This window comes from Nelumbo lutea, chromosome 2, assembly GCF_056320005.1.
Source record: "Nelumbo lutea isolate HS-2025 chromosome 2, American lotus-T2T, whole genome shotgun sequence".
Taxonomy (NCBI): domain Eukaryota; kingdom Viridiplantae; phylum Streptophyta; class Magnoliopsida; order Proteales; family Nelumbonaceae; genus Nelumbo; species Nelumbo lutea.
In genome coordinates, this window is record NC_142685.1 from 24,754,028 (window position 1) to 24,775,077 (window position 21,050).

At 39.0% G+C, this 21,050-nt stretch overlaps 1 protein-coding gene and 1 pseudogene across 2 annotated transcripts; one reads left to right on the plus strand and one right to left on the minus strand.

Moving 5' to 3' along the window:
• The first annotated feature begins 736 nt into the window (after positions 1 to 736).
• Positions 737 to 3,903, plus strand: LOC148869273 (putative inactive receptor kinase At2g26730). Its single transcript, XM_088973056.1, has 2 exons — positions 737 to 2,694; positions 2,998 to 3,903. Exons 1-2 carry the CDS (start codon positions 1,410 to 1,412, stop codon positions 3,657 to 3,659), a joined length of 1,947 nt encoding a protein of 648 aa, XP_088829182.1. The 5' UTR covers positions 737 to 1,409; the 3' UTR covers positions 3,660 to 3,903.
• A 7,966-nt stretch (positions 3,904 to 11,869) lies between these two features.
• On the minus strand, positions 11,870 to 19,759 carry LOC148869274 (ABC transporter G family member 39-like; annotated as a pseudogene). Its single transcript, XR_016107258.1, has 24 exons — positions 19,476 to 19,759; positions 19,244 to 19,364; positions 19,031 to 19,119; positions 18,837 to 18,921; positions 18,546 to 18,705; positions 18,363 to 18,439; positions 18,189 to 18,242; positions 18,009 to 18,099; positions 16,843 to 17,144; positions 16,455 to 16,745; positions 16,024 to 16,379; positions 15,783 to 15,943; positions 15,549 to 15,652; positions 15,059 to 15,215; positions 14,844 to 14,972; positions 14,630 to 14,775; positions 14,200 to 14,532; positions 13,828 to 14,118; positions 13,658 to 13,738; positions 13,439 to 13,572; positions 13,126 to 13,353; positions 12,846 to 13,017; positions 12,328 to 12,582; positions 11,870 to 12,241 (listed from the first exon to the last, which is right to left on the minus strand). The product of XR_016107258.1 is annotated as an ABC transporter G family member 39-like (transcript).
• Between the last annotated feature and the right edge of the window lie 1,291 nt (positions 19,760 to 21,050).

A 21,050-nucleotide genomic window follows, 5' to 3' on the forward strand; every position in this document is an offset into this window, starting at 1 on the left:
ATTTATTATTATATAAACCATGTGATATAATTAAGTGGCTAGGCCACGTAATATCAGGATTATCTGGCTTCCTCGCTTTAATGCTGCACCTGCACGGCTCCACCCCACGAGGAGGGCCGTTGCGGCTTGGTAGGCCCCACCTTTTCTCATTATCTGGTGCTGCAGTGCTGCGTCTTATATTATTATAATACGGCTTGCCATGGGGTTTTAGTTTTACACTTTTACCCCAATCCAACCCGACGCGAACCATTTAAGCTCAGTTGCCTTGTCGCTAAAGGATGAATCGGATTCTGTGTGGCTCTTCTCTGTCTTGTTCTTTTCTTCTCTTTAAAGCAACAACGTAACTTTGCCATGGATGCAAACCCAACCATGATTTGCGAAATGGGATCCCACCACCTTGTCAGTCAACGATACAACTCCGACGAGCGATCTCAGCCATCCATCCACCGTAGGTTAGATGGGGATTACTCAAGCTTTCACATGATTGCTGCTGGGAGGGTAATAAAGCAAGCAAGAGTGCAAGAGGGATTTGCGGCTTGCGGGGACACAGTCACACAGGATAGAGGACACAGCTGAGCTGAGCGATGTTTGTGCAATTGTGCGATTAAATAAGAACACAATCAAACCGCCGAAATGCATCGGTATCATTGCTGCCATTTGGCATCGCATCATTACCCGATACCGATACTGTACCGGCCGCTACAATCTCATCTCAACGTAACCCAATTAAACGACCAAGATGAGGACACGTGTAAGATTAAGACATTTGATTGATACAGATACACGGTGGAATTTCCATCCTGAATGGGTCAACTGTGTTGATTACTCTCTTAGCACTGTAGTCACACTAATCTGTACCGACGTACCGTTCGCTTTGCTGGGGTCCACACGGCACTGTTTCAATCTGTTATCTTCTGATGTGGATAATTATAAAACAAATACCAGTTCAATTCAATCACTGAGATCAAAGAAACTGGACTCCAGACTCCAGAGAGAGAGAGAGAGAGTAGTATTACTGTTTACGTCTTTTCTTTTTCTCTAATCTCTGTTTTCATGGCTTCTCGTTTCTTTTTGATTATTCTTCCAGTGAAACGTTTCTACTGCCAGTGCCAGTGAGGCAGCACGACCCCTTCCCGTTTCCAGCTTTTCGCTTTTTTTCGACCTCGTGACACCTATCACTCTACTATTGCTCTCTCTCTCTCTCTCTCTCTCTCTCTCTGTTTCTCTGTCTCTCGCATCTTTTCTCTTTCTCCGTTCCAGGCTTCCAGTAAAGCAGCTTTTCTCTCCTTCACATGGCTCGTCGCCGGGATGAAGCTCTGCATCAAACCCAGAACCGCCGTCACGAGCCGCCCCTGCAAGTCATCTAATACAAACGAAATCCTGTGCATCTTTCGCCGGAGACGCCTCCAATGGCATTGTTATCGGATTATTGTTTCTTTGTCTTTTTCATCTCGTTACTGCTCTTGGGTCGTCGAGTCCATCCCGAGCCGACACAGGACAAGCAAGCGCTCTTAGATTTCATCTCCCGAACCCCTCACGCGAATCGCCCTCAATGGAATTCCTCCGCCTCCGCCTGCTCTTGGGTCGGAGTCGAATGCGACGCCAACCAGTCGCATGTCGTCGTCCTCCGTCTCCCCGGTGTCGGTCTTGTGGGTCCGATCCCGCTCAACACCCTCGGCCGTCTCTCCCAACTACGCGTTCTTAGTCTCCGGTCCAACCGTCTCTCAGGTGAGATCCCTGCTGATTTCTCTCAGCTGAAGCTTTTGCACAATCTGTATCTCCAGCACAATCTCTTCTCCGGGGAGTTCCCTTCAAGTTTGACTCAGCTGACTCGGCTGACACGTTTGGACCTCTCCTTCAATAACTTCACCGGGAAGATACCGTTTTCTATCAACAATCTTACGCGTTTGACCGGACTGTTCCTCGAGAACAACAACTTCTCCGGCAGTCTCCCCAGCATTAATCCCGCCGGTTTAGGCAACTTCAATGTGTCTAATAACAATCTCAATGGTTCCATCCCCGATACCCTAGCGAAATTCCAGCCGGATTCGTTCTCCGGCAATCCAAACCTATGTGGCGGACCGTTGAGCCCCTGCAACCCATTCTTCGTCTCCCCGGCTCCGTCGCCGACATCAAACGTCTCAGTAGTAGGAAAGCGGTCTAAGAAGCTCTCTACAGGGGCAATTGTCGCGATTGCTGTTGGGGCGGGCATAATTCTCCTTCTTTTGCTTCTGTTTCTTTTACTCTGTTTGCGGAAGCGGCAGCGGAAAGAAAACATCGCGAAGCCTCCAAAGGCGGCACCTCGATCGGTGGTTACAGAAGCGGGCACTTCGTCATCGAAGGACGACGTCGCCGGTGGGCCAGCGGAAGCCGAGAGGAACAAGTTGGTGTTTTTCGAGGGTGGGACTTACAATTTCGACTTGGAGGATCTGTTGAGAGCTTCGGCCGAGGTTTTGGGGAAAGGTAGCTTCGGTACTTCGTACAAGGCGATACTGGAAGAAGGGACGACAGTGGTGGTGAAGAGACTGAAAGATGTAGCAGTGGCGAAGAAGGAATTCGAGATGCAGATGGAGGTATTGGGGAAGATTAAGCACGAAAAAGTGGTTCCTCTCAGGGCTTTCTACTACTCCAAGGATGAGAAGCTACTCGTCTACGATTTCATGCCCTCTGGAAGCTTATCTGCTCTTCTACACGGTATCATTTCAACTCTGATTTTCTCTTCTCTCTCACTCAACAGTAGAAACCTTGAGCTGTTACAGTCATGGAAATTGTTTTTTTTCCTTCATTTTTCTTTTAAATATTACCAAATATATCAACAAAATCAAAATGCAGCAGACTGGGAATGTGGGTAGTTTAGTATTCTGGAACGGTTCGTTTTTGTCCACCGAGTCACCGACCGACATCCCCTTGGTTCTGTGTTGTATTTTTTTTTTAGTTTTCGAAAAATTCCAGAGAATGTGAAATGACCGGAAGATTTGGTAAACGGTGATGTTACAGGGAGCAGAGGTTCGGGCCGTACGCCATTGGACTGGGACAACCGGATAAAAATAGCTTTAAGTGCCGGGAGAGGCCTAGCCCACCTACACGTGTCGGAGAAGATCGTGCATGGCAACATCAAGGCGTCCAACATTCTTCTCCGGTCCGACCTGGAAGCATGTCTCGCCGATTTCGGTCTGAACCCTTTGTTCGGCTCGGCCGTGCCTCCGAACCGGGTGGCGGGCTACCGTGCGCCGGAAGTGGTAGAAACCAGGAGGGTGACGTTTAAGTCGGACGTGTACAGCTTCGGCGTGCTGTTGCTGGAGCTGCTGACGGGCAAAGCGCCAAATCTGGCGTCGTTGGGAGAGGAGGGGATTGATTTGCCGAGGTGGGTCCAGTCGGTGGTGAGGGAAGAATGGACGGCTGAGGTGTTCGATGTGGAGCTGATGAGATACCTTAACATTGAGGAAGAGATGGTGCAGCTTCTCCAGATAGCTATGGCGTGTGTGTCGATAGTACCGGATGAGAGGCCTCCCATCGAGCAAGTGGTGCGGATGATAGAGGATATGAATCGGACGGAGACTGATGATGGCCTGCGGCAGTCGTCTGATGACCCCTCGAAAGGATCAGACGGTCACACGCCTCCCCGGGAGTCACGGACGACGCCTGCAGCCACACCTTAGAAGTTGAAAAAAAAAACATGGTAAAAAAATGAAATTGGGTTTTAATTGTTTCTTTTTTTTTTTTGGTGAAAGGGTTTTAATTGTTTCTAATTTGTGGGTAAGTTGAGATTATTTTTTTTACTTTTTATTTATTTGTTTTTTTTTTCAATTTGTGATTTTTATAGAGTTTGAATTGTTTGGGGGGAGTGGGGCGTTCCATTAGATGGATTCAGTTTGTTTTATATTAAAGATTTTTTTTTGTTGAGTCTTTGGTCTTCAATATTTGTCGGTTGCAGAAGAGTCTTTAATTCCTTTTAACAGTCAAGTGCATGCCACGTGGCGAAGTTGGTAACTACGAAGTTGATAAGCTGGCAAATTTTTATGTTATAATTTGAGAGAAGGAGATTTTTGAGGATCCAAGTTGGACAGTCTGGGCTGTCAGCAGGGGAACGGCATCTGCTCCTCACGCATGACACGTTACTTTACATTTTACACAGTTTTTGTGGGAGTGGCGTGTGAGGAGGGAGTTAATGGGAGACAGCTTGGCTCTCTCAGCTTTCGCTTTGAATTCTTTCTTTCTTTTTTTTCTTTCTTTCTTTCCTTTGCTGACACCCAAAATGTTACAGGCTCTGCTCTTGAGTTTTGACTGACAGATTGACAGATTTGTCAGCCACGCCAAGCCAAGCCAAGCCGCCAAACAGCCTCTAGTGTGGGACCCACCCACCAGTTCCTGCCGGGCCCACCACCCACCTTTTCTTGAGTTTTGAGCACGAGACGATTTGACGAACTGCTATTCACTCTTCACTCTTCAGTGTGCAGTGTTCAGTCTTCATTTCATGATTAAACCGAGGAGCGTGATCTTATTGTGTCTGTTGTTTGTTCGGGCACAAAGCCCCACAAAACGCGTCACTGCGAGGCCTGGGCCCATTTAACTTGCCTTGTTTCATGCGATTAGGACCCTGGGCCGACGTAAATTGCCATGTTTCATGCGATTAGGACCCAGTCCAAGGTCGTCTTATTTTGGAGGGTAGTGACTCAGTTAAGGTTAAGGGCCTCAACTTCTTTTTTTCAATTACTCTTCATAAAAAAAATTATATATATATATATATATATATATTTATTTATTTATTTTCAAGTACAACAACCAAGTACATTGAACAACACGTTAGTGTGAATGGTAAAATTATCAAATTGTCCATGGTCGGATTTTGACGAAAGGTCAGTCTAGTAGAACTGAAAAAGCCCGTTGTGGGTAGATTTGGAATTTTGAAATGTTTCAGGATACATACATGATATCATGCGAATCGGGTAGGAGAGGGAATACTAACGGTTGGAATAAGTGTTGATTTTTGTTTGAAAGTTTTGCATTTAAAAGTTGAGGCCCTGAAGTGTCATTACACTAAATACAAGATGCCTTACCTATAATTTTCCCAAAACAAAATTGTATCATCATTCAATCAAGGTCTCCAATTTGGAGGCAAGGATTGAGACTGCAAGATGATGACTTTGCCAAATGTCAGTGTTCCGCACACTGAAATTTAAAAGGGCCGCAAATGGAAATTCAATAATCTGAATTCGAATCCAAATTCGATCACATTAGGGAGAAAGAATGTGTTGAGGAAAAAGTTTTAACAAATATTGTAAAATTCCTGAATAACTTTTTTATTTAAAAAAAAAAACTTCTGTTTCTCTTATTTTCTGTCAAACCAAATACAGCCTTATGTTGATTATTCATGATATATTATATCAAACACATTTCATTTCTACTTCATTCTGTCAACAGGTTGGATTAGGATTCAAGCCAATTTGGGTCAAAGACCGATAACCAACCCAATTATTAATCAGGACTATTGGGTGTGCCACTTTACAACTCTACTTCCAACTTCTAATTTCAAAACAAACATGCTCATTTATTGAATTGGCACAACCAAAATCGATCCCAACCCAATTAGAATCAGGAGAAATTATGTAGAACTAGACCCCATATGATAGGATTGGTTCAGTCTGACCCATTTCTGCCCTTACTTCTAGTATGTTACAAATTAAACTTCAATCCCTAGATTTTGGTCAAACAAGAAGTGGTTAGAATCAAATTTCAGTGAAATGGTTAGGGCTGCAAATGGCATCTGATTGTCCAAATTCCATTAAGGGTGATTTGAATTCAATCTGTCCATAATTGGATCGAATATGGATCCACCCTATGTGATCTATATGCTCATATATACTTAAAACTTGTATATTATCTATTAGTATAGTTAGTTAGAATGATGTGTTTTTACTAAATTATCATAGGTTCAACTTTTAAGCAAATAATTTTTAATTCATTTTGTTCATGAAGAAGAAGTCAAAGTCATTTCTAGTTCATTTTAACAAAATATATAACATTTTGATAATTCTTTGTTTAATTTATTATATTATTTTTATCCAATTGCAATTCAAATATAAATGAACCAAATTTAGATGTACCTATATCCAATTTAATTCAATCTGTGTGCAGCATAAAAATGGTGTATGTTGATGCTTTTAGGATTTTTCTATGGAAACCTTGTTGGGTGGCATGTGCAAAATGCACAAGCAAGAGGACAGATAGAGGAAGAGATGAAGAGAGTGCCAAGAGAGGAAAATAAATAGAGAGACAAAATTAAACGGATTAGGTTTTTCGTATGATGACATGGACATGAAGCCAAGGCAAGTATCGGCATTATATAGTAAAGATGATTCGGAATTCCTCCTCATTGCTTGTGGGAACCTTCAATGAAGGATTGGGTCAGATGTGAGGAGCAGGTGCTGAGTAAGCTCAAGTTAAGAGTGTTTTTTGTTCTTTCTTCTTTTGGCTCCTACGTTTGGATGTTTTCTCTTCTCATGTTATGTTTGTTTCTACTTTGTTTTCTCAAAAATTATCAAAAAAGAAGATGGCTAGAATTAATTTCTGATCTTTGAAAAGCAAATAAATTCTAAAAATGTTTATTATATTTATAATTATACCCTTTATTAAAATACTAGTGTAAGAGCATATGTTATGTAAGTGCATTAACATTAACTATATATGATATATGGTGTTTGAATTTAACTTTCATGATTTGCACAGATGCCAAGGTAAGTATCCATCTTTATATAGTATTAGATTATATATATATATATATATATATATATATATATATATATATATTCATAATACATTATATATTTGTATAATATAATAATATAAACATAAGTGTCTATGTGTGTGTTATGTGAAACTCTATGGTCAATCACTATGTTGTCAAAGGGCAATATTATTCAAATAACCTCTTGGAGCTGTTTGATACATGGCTAATTTAATTTTAAGAGCCTGTTTGAGAGGGATGAGCTGAAGAGTTGGCTAAGCTGCAGAAGCTTTCAACCTTTCAACCTCTCAAACAGACAATAAAACATAAATTGCAGCCATTCAATTAGAATCTAAGCACTTTTTGTGCATGGATGTTCATGTACAAGCAATTCTGACCATATGCTTAGAAAAGAGAAATATAATCAATTTCAAGAAAATCTTTTTGGGTTTCCATTCATATTACGAAAGAAAAAGTAAAATAAAATAAAATAAAAGTTTATTGGGTTTCTAGTTCAAACACAGAAAATAAATTGGTATAATACTCTCATATGGGTTTTGTAATTCAGACCCACATGTTTTCTGTTTAAAAAGTGCTCTCACTTTTTTTGGACCATGGCCCATCCAAAACACACCCATCAGCAGAGACCACCACCAAAAATTTAAACATCTGCAAAAGAACATTTTCAGAATGTTTAACCAAACAACTATCTGATCTCTGAAGAACAAAATCTGCAGAGGTCAGAGGTCTAGTTGTGTTTGTTTATTATCCAAATAGAAATAAAACTTTTCCAACTGAAATATTTCAGTTATTATTTATATCAATTTTGCAGTGAAAACTTTGTTTTTCACCCCTAATTTGTTCTGGTGTATTCACTCTAACAGAACAAGTTTACACTCATTTTACATTGAAGCAAATTGAGAAGAAAAAAAAAAAGAAAAAACAATTTGGTGGAAAGTGGAAACCCCCTTCCCCATATGGGGTGGGGTGGGGGGGGGGGGCATAACAAGATGAGATGGCTGTATGATTGCAAGAGGTGATTAGCTGGAGGCAATTTTTGCATTCTCCTATAGTGGGATTTGAGAATTATAGAATCAAAGGGCCCCAACTTAGGGGGAGTGGGAGGGATTCACATTATAATTTTCTCCTTTGCCTTTTGCCCTAATAGATTCCCTTCATTGAAACCTCACTCAAAGCCAAATGGATTTCACCCAAATTCAATTATAAAGTTGGATTGATTAGACTAGCATTATTTATGGGGCTGTAATTGAAATGGAAAGGAATCGAATTGGGTTGGGTCATAGTTCAACCCGATTATAAATAGATACATTTGAAGGATCACCCCATCACATTTTTCTTAATCGGACCATATTCAATCCGGGTCATGATCCGATCCTGGTGACAACCCAATTTCAAATTGTTCTGTGATTACTGTAAGAAGCAATTGATGATGCCGATATCCCAGTCACCCATCCGGTAAAAATGATATTTAAAAGTTAAAACCGTCCCCACTACAATTATTTCCACAAAGAGGGAACAATCCTCTGTGTTCTCTTCTCCATTTATAGTTATTGCTTATTTTGATTTGACGTAAAACCGTTTTCTATCACTATATTCCTCGTCTCTACTCCCTACTTGCCCCTTCTTACATCCTACATGCTACGAAATCCTCTATAGTTCTACTCGTTACTCTGGGCCAATAATGTTATGCCACATCATCTCACAGGTCATGCTGATGTGCTGTGTCAAGATTGGCCCAGTATCCTCCAGTTCCAGCAGAGGATTAGACTGCTGTCTATATTCATGCATCTAAAATCCTGAAATTACTCCCTACTAAAGAATCCTTTTTGCCGAAATCTCTTTTAGCCCCTGTTTGGGAATGTTTATTGGATAATTAATTGCTTATAAGTGTTTGGTGAAAAGTGCTTCTTTCAGATGAGGTATTATAGGTACTTTGAAAATTACATGATGGGCCAAGATGGGTCCAAAACAAAATAATAACTTTAAAAGAAAAAAGTCCATATTTTGAACTTATTCAAAACATGTTTATTTCCGGAAAAAAAAGTGTTTATTTCCCAAATGCATATAAGTGCTTATCGGTATAATTCTGGCCTAAAACAGTAAAACAGAGATTTTTCCAATAAATGCTTAAAAGTAAGCACTCCTAAATGGGGTTTGACTCGGTGTTCCCATGCCACTACATGAACGTGGCCAGCAATCCAAACTCTGCAATCCACACCTTTATTAATTCGGGATCTCTATTTCCCCTCTTTTGGGTTGAAAAGGACATGACAGCGTGTTTTAGCGGTAGCATGGATGCAGAAACTGAGAGAGCAATGAGAAAAAGCAAAGGTGGTAAGGCTTTTGAAGCTTCATCGGTCTCTGAGAACCTTGGGAAATTTATGGATGAAAAACCCATCTTCATGTTCATTAAATTGACATAGGTTTCTAAGCAAAGACTTTATCCACTGATTCAATGAGCTTTTTCTGAACCAGTTGATTGATGGGCCCACTCTAATATCCCTGCATTGCCAAACGTATTGAATAAGAAGCAGAAAGAAATTTCAAATTTAAAGTGATTGATTTGGACATTGTGATGAAAAAGCGAAGGATCTCAAATTGCCCCTGTTTGGGCAGTTAACATGAAATATTTTCTGGAGCACCAATCACAGGTTTTTGAATGATAATGAATGATCAAATGGAACCCTTTTGTTCTCTCGTTTTAAGCCAAAGTGATAATTCCATTTCAAGGTTTTCTTAGGTGGGACCCATCCAATGATGTGTCGTGATGTTCTGAATATTTGCCACCTGGTAAGTTATGAGATCCGAGGCTGTGAGTATCGGCCCTGTTTCTCTGAGCTGAGCCCGTCCCTTTCTGTTTTGTTTCTTCTAATCATTTCTATATGCTATTAAGGAGTTGTTGGTGAGCTTAGATATATAGATGCCCACTGCATTATAGGGAATGAAAGCTTCTACTTGAGAACGTCCAATTTGATATGAGAAAGAAGAGTAAACTTCAATCTAGCACGCAAGGAATTACTCCTTTTTCAAACCAAGACAAAACAGGAAAGAAAGAAATGAGGCAAATAGAGGAGTTCTGGTGAGTGAGTACAGAGACAGATAACCTTTGAGTAGAGCTCAAGAAAAGTAGTTCTGGCCCTTTCCTTCAATGTTCAGACTGCAAGCAAGGCTTCTGAGGTTTTAAATCTAATGGTTATCAACCACACAAGCCCTATGGGTTATACAGTTACATCCATGAATTAGAATTTCGTTATGCCTCCTCATACCTCTTGTTTTTTCTTTTTTTTTTTTTTTTAATTTTATAGGTATCATACACTAATGCAGATATAAGTGTATCGTACCAATATTTTAATCCTTAGTTATATGGGTTAAAATGTAAAAGTAGGACTTAATAAGAAACATTGAAATTACTCAAAGATTTATGATCTGATATTTGATAATATTTTCATAAAGCTTGTTTGTAGATGTCCATTTGATTTGTTTTGGTTGGAGGCAAGATGCCCATTTGTGGAATATAACTTATTCGAAGAGTATCCATGAATAAAGAATTCATTGCGGTGGTGGATGAAAAGGATAGTGAAGGAGAAGACAATGGCGAGAATCCACAACCAAAAGTTATAGCCAAAGACATGTCTACTATAGTCCAAATAGTCAGACAAAGAGAAGAAAGGAATAGTAGTTACAATTCCTGGTATTCTTACCCTTCTCAGAAATTTATGAAGTGCAATGATGCACGAGATAGCTCAACAGAATCAAATATCACTACTTCAAAAGGTTAAAAACTTTCAATTTCATAGATTAAGTTGAGATAAAGCCCTGAAAGTTTATTCATTGGTAAGCCAAGTTGAAATGTATTTGTTTGGTGGTTAGATTGAAATGAGGATAGTTTCAATAAGAACAATCATGCTCACACTTCAGATCATCATATCCACCTTCCGATGGAAGCAATAAGATGATTCAACAATTTCACTACAACAAATTTGATTTTTTCTCAAAAATACTGCTGACGTAGGTTACGGCGTTATGCTATGATCAGTAGTTTTTACTGCCGTTAGGGAAAGCTATACCTATGGCCAAGTTACCCACCAGTGCCACCACTATAAGTAGATTCATGAGCACCAGATCGAATTTATGAAACATCATCATCCATGATCATGAGAGTTTGGCACAAGTTTTACCACTGACTGTCAATCTTACACAACCCTTTTCTTTTATCTAGGCTTGAGACCAGCTGTGTAAGACGAGCTCGGCATGGATGGAATTGATTTATGAAGTGGATTTTAGGCCTTGTTCTCTTTTCGGTAAATTATTTATCCGGATAAGTGCATTTACCCACTTTTTGGTGAGGTATACTTACCCATAATCAATTTCCCATTTTCCCTCAACATGATTATGATAAGTTTTGGTTGATCTGATGCCCGACATATGAATTTTGGCCATCTGCTTCAGCTTCTTTAAATAGCTTATCCCGAGTGCTTTAAAGCAGTTGAACCAGCTTAGCTACATCTTCAGCTTAGCCCTCCCAAACGGGTCCTAAATCAACTTATTCAATCTATAGGCCCAGCTAAATAACATGACCTGACAATAATATAACAAATTACATAGGGGTTTAAATTTGGGTACAGATAAATATTTATGAATTTTTCCTTTTCCTAATCTCAGAGCCTCAAATTGCACCTTATATCACAATGTGCAACCGAGTGTAGCACAAGGACAACGTTATGAAGTACAAACTACAACTTAAAGAGCATTTTTTTTTTTTTTTTTTTGCAACTATTACGCCATCAGCAACTTTTTCATAGCACAAGGTGAAAGATTTGATGCAGAGTATTCATCCTTCAAAGGTCTCAAGCGCTTTATTTTAACCCAAGCCCAACTCAGATTCACTTCTTCCAATATGAACCACATTTATATCCATTTTTAAGTAGCCAAAGAGGTATAGAATCATTTATATGTGTGTTTTTAATTTTATTTATTTTTTCTTCTTTCATTTAATTTTCTATTGCTCTGACATTGATAATACAATATTATTGCTGAATTCTTCTCCAATTGAGACCCCCTCATAAAGAACTGCATCAGTACAAATAAACAGAACATAAAATGAAAGATAATGGGTAAGAATAGTTACTGAGTATGATCTGCAAACTTAACTAAATTTGATCTGCAATTTCTTATGTGGTTTCTCCTTTGGAGTCTAAATACAATAGGGAAGCACCCAATCAGTCAGCACCAATCTTTTTATCTTTTCTCAAATTTAAAGGCTTTTATAGAAAATGCAAAAACAAACACAAAAACCACATTAAACCCAATCATCATAATAGAAACAACCCACAAGTAGTCATGTCTGAACCCAAAATAATCCTTCACAAACTCAGCCACAGTCCCACCGGAGTCGAGCACAGACTGTACATCTCCATACTGTGAAGCAACTAGTCCATACAAAGTCCACGCAACTGGGCACACCCAAGCATACCATCTCAACCACATTGGAAGCCTCTGCAATCATTTAACTTTTTTAAGTCTATGCCCTCTTTTGAGGAAGTTAAAAGTTGTATTGAGCTAGAAATTAAAAGAAAAATTACCGTCAAGGGTACTAGAAAGCCTGAAAAGAGACTCCACACTGAATAAAATGATGTGGATAGTACAGCGGCAATGTTTTGATTCGGGGTCATGGCTACTGCCATCATTCCATAAAATGTGAAGTAAAGAAATGTGAAGAACATGAAGAACATATATTGGACAAACTTTGTCAATGTCCATTCAAATCCAATCATGGAATACACTATAAGCCCATATATTAGAGTCTGAATGAAGACGTATGGCATCTCAACAGCAACCTGAAAACGTAACGAAGTAAAGTGAGGAGAATTTAATAAGAAAACTGACAAGCACTAATAAAATTTAGCAACGAAGTTTCAGTACTGGAATGCAAGGCAGCTACCATCTCTAAAAGATGAATCAGTTTGATTACTGTTGTGCTAAGTCCAATATAATTCAGAAGGTGGCTATGAATCAATTGGATTAACTCCAATCTTATTGTCAAAAACCATACCAATTAGAAAGAGTTGACATGGTGTACAATACTATATAATATGACTACCTGTGCAAACGCATAAGGCAAAGCTGAGTACATTCCCGTAGCCCTTTCTCTGTAGAATACTGCTCTCTCAATTGCTACTACAGGCTGCACAGATGAAGCATTTTGTGTCCCTATGAAGAGAATCCCAATATACATGGAAGCTATTGCATTAAAGAGATCCTTGTGCCTACTCCTGAAAATTCAGCATCTTATTTATTTTCATGCTTGCTTAAATTTAGAAACAATAAAATCAAAAACTAATTATAGACCACATTAGGTAGACACTGTCATGGACTTGCACCTTTTTGAGCCAAGACCCCAGAAGGTTATCCCAGACATGAGGGCTATTACAGTTGTGAAGAGAAATCGTGTAGCAGTATATGATGGATTGCGCCAGTATGACAAGTGTTGTTTCCATAGGCAAGCCATGCATTGTTTGAGGAAGGACTGTGCATAATGTGTATGGAAGTGATAATCTTGTAAACTAGAAGGATTTGAATTCAGCTCCCTGATCAAAGTTTTGTTTCTCCTGTAATGAATCCATTAAATGTAAATCAGTAGAAATAGAGAATGATTTGTGAGTTATATGAACATGTAATAATAGGTTAACCAACCGATATAGATCTGAGTTCTTATATATATTGGCAAAGTTAATGCCTAGGACCTCTTCTTGTGCTCCGGTAGTCACCTCCAACATCCATGTTGCAGGATTATAGTCATCTTTTATTGAACTTACGCCATTGATTCCCTTCATAAAATTAGAATCAATTCTGATAGTAAGTAACATTTAGGAGAAGAAGGACCCAAGAAGATCGTAAGTCATTTGTACTCACCTCAAAATACTTGATCATATCAAAAGAATGACGCCCCAATGGGCCAACATATATTTCTTGTCCTTGGTTCAATAGAAAGAGCTGTAAAATAACATGAGAATACCAAAATGTCATGCAGAGAAAAGAATTGATAGAATTTGTTAGTTGTTTCATTTCAATTTCCATCTTACCTCATCAAAAGATTCAAATATATCAATGCTTGGCTGGTGAATTGTGCACACTACTGTTCTTCCAGTTTCTGCAGTGTTCTTTACAGTTCTCATAACAATTGCTGCTGCCCTGGCATCAAGCCCAGAAGTTGGCTCGTCCATAAATATAATTGAAGGGTTTGCTACAAGCTCAACTGCTATGGTTAACCTCTTCCGCTGATCAATCATGAGTCCATTTAGATTAGGTAATCCAACCAATGCTTCACGCAGTGGTGTCAGCTCCACGAGTTCCATGACAGCCTCAATGAACAACTGCAATTGTTTATTTTAATTGCTTGTTTATGCCTAGAAAGATTTATATCCAATAACAAGATCATAGGTGAGACCACTAACCTTTCTAGTTTGAGAATCAACTTCAGAAGGTAACCGAAGCCATGCTGAGTAGAGAAGTGATTCATAGACTGTGACATAAGGAGAGTGAATGTCATTCTGTTCACAGTATCCAGATACTCGGGCAAATGTTTCCTGATTCTTTGGGTAGCCTGATATGGTAACTTTTCCTTCTATATATCCAGTAGTTTTCCTTCCAGCCAATACATCCATCAGAGTGGTCTTACCAGCACCGCTGACACCCATTACTGCTGTAAGGATTCCCGGCCTGAAAGCTCCACTTACACCATTTAGAATAACTAGGTGATTCCTTGAAACACCCCGACCTTTCATTTCCTGTAAAGTTTGAGTTCCCTAAGAGTTTACTTACATTATTGAAATAAATTTGCTGATCTGAGCTCTGTATAACCATCTAGTTGAGGATAGAAGTTACCTGTGGCATGTCTATGGAATATGTTATATTTTCAAAGGTGATGGAAAGAGATGGAAATGGGAGAAGCATTCCCTTATTCCGCTGATTATCAACAGGTACAACTTCTGTCCTCCCATGCTTGCATGTCAATGACCCCATTTCTGTCTCTATACATAATCCCTTTAGATCACAATTATATGTGACAAGAAGAAAATAGAAAGGTCAAGAAGCTTACTGTTTGATTCCCCATGACTATTGATTCTTACTTCTTTCTCTGGTTGTTCATCCTCAGTCTCACCAGTTCTGTTAGCATGCTTCTCCTTCAAAGCTTCTTCAGATAAGACTGCTTGAGTTTTCTTAGGTTCTGCAAGAATTCAATCCAACAACAATAGAAATTCAGTTTACACAAAAGGAGTACAGTATTAGAACTATAGATATGAAAATACTTACGATTAAGATAAGAAAGAGACACAGTATAAAGCCCAGTGAAGAAGCATATGTAGCCAATCAATGCACCCACACCGATCCAATACCAATTTGGATTAGTAAACAACCCATTATTCCTCAATACTGAGACACCTAACGCCTCCACTGATCCAGAAAGAACCTACATACAAGTTCAAATTCAATTTTGAGAGATGATTGTAGTGCCAAGGTAATGAAACTACTTGCCAAGTTGTGCAGGACTAGGATGAATTATCCTGTTTGTATTCACTATATATTGCAATTTTCCAATTCAAGTTGTAGATGACTAGGATGAATTGTTGCTAGTAATGTTCATTACTCTCCCAATTCAATCCACCAACATAATGAGTCATCAGTCATAGGTAATAATAGAAGTTGACCGGTATCCAATTAAAAATATTAATTTGGACTAGTACATTTGAGTGATTTAAATCTTAATATTAAACACATTACAATTGGTCACACATAGTCTTACATGTTTCCATCTCTCCCCAAGGAACTCATTTGTTGCAATTGCATTCTGTGCATACATTATAGGAGAGGTCCAATAAGCCCAATTCCAACATTTATTTAGTGCCTCTGCAATCCAGAAAAAAAAAAAAGTGATTGTTAGAATTCATTAAAAAGTTGGGTTTCAATAGTGTGAATTTGAAGTAAGGATTTTGGTTTGGGATCTACAAGGCACTTTAACATCTATAATGGTTCATACGTCGTGACAAGGGAAATCCACCAAGCACAATAAGCAAAAGCACCAGGAAACCACCAGATGTGTTTGCGATAATCATATTTCTGCTCAATGCAGCAATGGACTGGAAAAGCCCACAAGACATGTAGCTAGTCATCAAGAGTAGAAGATATTGTTTGAACACCCTGCAGCATGTCGACTTATAAATTATTATAGATATGACAAGAAGAAGGAAGCTGAGAAGGTTAATGGACTAAAGATCAACCTCCCTGAATCTGGGTCAAATCCCATTGCATGGTACGTAATTGCAATCCATAAAGCAGCTTCCAAAGCTGAAATTGGAATCTTGAGGAGATATGTAGGCAGTGAGTATGCCCATGAGGGATAGAAAAGCAGGTCTCTGTGCTTGTAGAAGATGGGAAGCTTAATTATAGTCATTGGAAGCTCAAAGAATCCACTGAACAAAATTGTAGTGAGCCCAAAATGGAGAGCACCTAGGTGAATCCATCCATTTTCTGCTTGATGGTTCATCTTTCCATGAGGGAAGACACACATTGTGATTACAGCAACCATTACAATCTGAAATGAGAAATAGTAATTATGAAATTAGTTGTAAATATGGTCAATTCAACTCAACAGAGCCTTACCCCAACTATTTGGGGTCAGAATCCAAAAGAAAAGAAGAGAAAATCCAATATCACTCACCTGAACAACTTTAAAAGTATACACAAATGAGTTCCTCTTCATCAGTAGAAGTTCTCTTGAAACGCAAGCCTTGAGAAGTTCCTTCTTTTCAATTCCATATTTGGAGCTTGATAGAGCTGAAGGATGGCTCTTCAACCTGTCAAATGGGGTGGAGAGTTCACGCCCTAGTTTGCGTCCAACATGAAATGTCTGAAACGCCTCGGAAAATTCCTTGATGCAAATGTAACTATATGGCTTTTCTTTGTTCACCCAGTACTGCTCCTGATCCTTTCTTGATGTGACCTGTTAAATTTTGAATATTTCAGACCTCAAGGCTTGAAACAAAGTCTGGTTTTCTGTAACTTGGAAGAAGAAATTAGATGTACGTGGGACGATTTACTTCTTGTAAGTAATCTGCAACGCTTTTCCTCTGGGGACATTTGAAACCCATAGACTCAAAAAATTCAAGCACAGATTCACGAGGGCCATGGTACACAATCTGTCCCTCTGATATAAGAAGAACATCGTCGAAGAGATTATAAGTCTCTGGGGAGGGCTGGAGGAGAGAGATGACAGCAGTCCTGTTGAGAACATGGACAAATTGCCTGATTGAGTTTACAATCTGAAAAGTTGTGCAACTGTCCAGACCAGTGGATATGTTGTCCATGAAGAAGATTTTTGAAGGTCCCACAAGCAATTCACCTTCATCGATTGAAACACATCTGTTTGAGTGACTGGAATATCAATGAACTAACAGAAACTACACAGATTCTCATTCTTTGTCATCTTTCTGCCAATCTTAAGTTCTTAACTTAGAAAGTAGAAAACAGAGACTCATGGACGCTAAGGGTATGCTTGGTTTGAAGGAAAAGGTAGGAAAAGGAAGGAAAAGGTAGAAAAACGTATACAAATAGGTAGAGAAGCTTATACAAGGTTTGTATAAATTTTTCTACCTTTTTCTTTCTTTCCCTATTTTTTCATTCAAATCAAACACAGCCTAAAGATAAAGGTACAATTTAGGCAGGCCCAACGTTTAGCTAGATAGACCTAGCCCACGTTTTTGCTCGGGCTGGGCTTTGATTTTCCGGTCCTCGGACTGGGATTGGGCCCAAAACTCTGTCCTTTCATTTTTTTTTTACTTAGGCCCAGGTGTAGCCTCTAGGTAATCCAAGCCCGCCTTTAGTTTTATAGATTTGCTAAAATACCATATTTAGCCTTAATAAAACTTGAGCAACCACTTTATTTGACCTTATTTGGTCAACTTTGTTTTAGGAAGAAGTGATAGGGGTGTTGTTGGAATAAATAATCATGGATCCATGCCCTTGAACAATTTTCATTCAGCTTAGGTGATCATGTTACTATTTTGAGATGATAGTTCACGGAACTTTTTAGTACATTGGACCTAACTGGCCCATTCAAGGCCAATTGATCGACCCGAGCCCGGACCAGGCCCAAGCCCAACTCCATTATGCCACGTTTATTTCAGTTCAAACTGAACCTAGGTTGGAAAGATTGGACTTAGCCCCAATATTTAGGGTTGGGCCAAGGGTAATTACATTTTCCTACCTGTGGTAACACGCTTCCTCTGCCCTCCAGAAATGCCTCTTGTCATTTCGTTTCCTACCATGATATCAGCACAAACATCCAGACCTAAAATCTGAACATTGTGACAGAGAGAGATGGTTATTAACTGCAATCTTTCTAACTTCACTGTTTAAGTACTGTTACAAAAGTTTGCAGATGTACCTTGAGAATGTAATCTGTAATTAAACTCCCTTTCTCCCTTTCCAACAAAGCTGCCTGCATCTGAATCATTAGATTGTGCTCTTTCTGACATAAAATGGTATCAACATGACTGATTGAGAGGAGAGCTAGCTGGTTCTAAGTTCTAACTATAACTATGGAAGATAAGGTTCTTACTTCCAATAATACATCAATTTCAGGATCTGGCTTAATATTAGCCTCCTTCTCTCGTTTCAAAAGCTCCATGAAAACGTCTAAATATGAAGTAGGCCCCAAAATAGAAGCAAAAACGAGGATTAATTCAAACCTTCAACTGAATTAATTCTCTCTAATTCTCACAATAGATCATGTTTTGCTTACCATAAACAGAACTGACACCCTGACATTTTGCTGAAAAGGCGAGGGTTTCTCTTACAGTCATTTCGCCAATGTGGAGATCATACTGACTGATATAAGCAGAGGTTCTCTGAGGGACAAACTCGTGCATTTCATGGCCGTTGTATGTTACTGACCCAGAAACCTGATGTCATAAAGATAGAGTACGAACACATATTGGTTTTTGAAAAGGAAATAGTTCTAAAAACCTAAACTTCACAAAAAACGACAAGCTGAAGGATGGTGAAGGTGGTGAAACAATTGCAATTTCCTTGCCTTTAGATCTGTATTAAGCTTTCCTGCCAAAGCTAACAGTAGTGTGGTCTTTCCAGAACCTGGGGGCCCTAAAAGCAGAGTCATTCTACAAATTACTGAGTTAGTTTAAGTTAAACTTATATATGAAAACTAATGAATCCCAAACCCATTAAAGAAGAAACCAGTCCACACTTATATATCCTTCTTCCTCTTACCTGCCAGGCTTGATAATTCCATTGGCATCGTGAAGGATAGAGAGTGGTCTTTTTCTACTGGAAAGAACATGGAGAGAGTTCAGTAAACCCTGTCAAATTCAAAAAATTACTTAGAATGTCAATATAATTCATTTTGAGAGAGAGAGAGAGAGAGAGAGAGAGAGAGAGAGAGAGAATTTGGTTTATCTCTCTGTTAATTTGGAGAATTGGTACCTCTAGCACATTAAAGAAGAAGTTGGGGAGTGTGGGTAAAGCTCTTTTACCCACATAGACTTCTGCCTCGACATTCAGATGTTCAAATCGTACTTCAACTGTTGGTATATCAAGTCCAACTCTGTTTGTGCAATAAACACAAACACCCAAGTTCAACTTCAATAGTTCATCATCAGTTCATATATTAAATGTAAGCATATAAAGTGAAACTTAAAAAGAAAGCAAGACAAACCTCTCAAGTCGGTTCTTCAACTTAAGCAATAACTTCTCATTATCCTTCGCAGCAACCTTAATCAATTTGTCCAAGAAATCCTTCTTCTGTTGAGACCCAAGACTGCGAAGTTGGGTTTCCCTGTAATCCTCTGCAAGTACAACCCCACTCAGTATTCCTTCACCGACTGGATTATTAGTTGGGAGTCTCTCAGAAGAAGACCATCTGAGATCTTGGCCATCTCCTCCAACTGCAGTGCAACTACGTAAGCTTATTGCGGCTCTACGATTATCTCCAGGTTCCATTGAAATAGCTTAAAATTAAACAATGAAAACAGAACCCAACAGAGACTAGAATTGATCTTCTGGTTTCAGTTCAGGCCGGAGAAGACCAGAATATATGTGAAAAGAATTCGAGATAGCAGTAGAAGCAGCTGGCTCCAGTTATATAAAGGAAGTGTGGGAAGGAGAGTCCGAATTTTCGAACACTCACATGCACAAGCATGAAGATATCAACTTTCGTTGACGTTTGAGACTTTGTCGTTTCGAGTGGTGATGACGATAGCTGAGGGCTGAGGCTGAGGCTGCAAGTGCAACCCGATTGGGCAGGCTTACAATGCGTAGAAGGCTATAAGCCATGAGCCCACGTCTCCATCTCTCTGTGTCGTTTTCGGCAGATCATTGAAATCAGCAACAGACCTGAAAAGAGATCATCAGCTCGATACAAGTAATGTAACGACGACTGTTGCTCCAAGAAAATTATACTGCGACGGTGATCGCAGCAGATACGAGCTCATACGGTTGGAGGCGGGATTCTCAAGCTCTGTAGTCTGAAGATAATGCTCAGATGGTCAAAGCTTCATCTCACGATTCTCACTGTGCTAATTAACTTTTGCGCTTGCGGTGCTCTTCTTTGGTGGGCTCCTTCGTATGGGACGTGGGCTCATCCGTGGGCCATCATGGCAGGCACCCATTAATTTACGGAAAAATGCGGACAGGCCAACCGTAGAATTCTGATTTACACTGCACACCTACAACAAATTTCGAGTTGGCAATTTCGGGGGATCCGTCTTCACCTTAAAATCCTATAGGGTTTGGAACAGATTTGAATTTTGACTGTAGGGTATTCGATACTTGATACCTGATATCTGATTTTATTTATAAGGGGCACTCGTTCCTGATACCTGATTAATTGATTATAAAACCCAATTATATATAATTATAAGAAATAAAATATGTTTTAAGGTATAATATAATGTAATATAATATATAGTATAAAATAATTTATAATAAATAATATATTAAGAGAAATTAATTAAGTAGAACCTAGGACAAAGGAGCCCTATGGGCTATGACATTCCTAATTGTTTAATTTGCAAGTTTGGGGCATTTGGTTAGGTTTAAGTTCAATCCAAGCAATACTTTTAGGTGAGTTGTTTGTTTATAAAATTTAAATTTTTATTAGTTAGTTTCAAAATTTTATTTTCATAACTATTATTACATTTAAATGGATTTTAAATTAATATAATTAGGATTTATCATTTAAGATTGCAAAATACAAATGGAATCTATTTATGTAAAGTCAAATTAAGAATCA

Excerpts from the sequence above, each read along its gene's own strand:
- LOC148869273 (XM_088973056.1), top strand. The coding sequence starts at position 1,410 with ATGGCATTGTTATCGGATTATTGTTTCTTTGTCTTTTTCATCTCGTTA. Across the intron at positions 2,695-2,997 it reads CTTATCTGCTCTTCTACACG|GGAGCAGAGGTTCGGGCCGT; the intron begins GTATCATTTCAA and ends GTGATGTTACAG.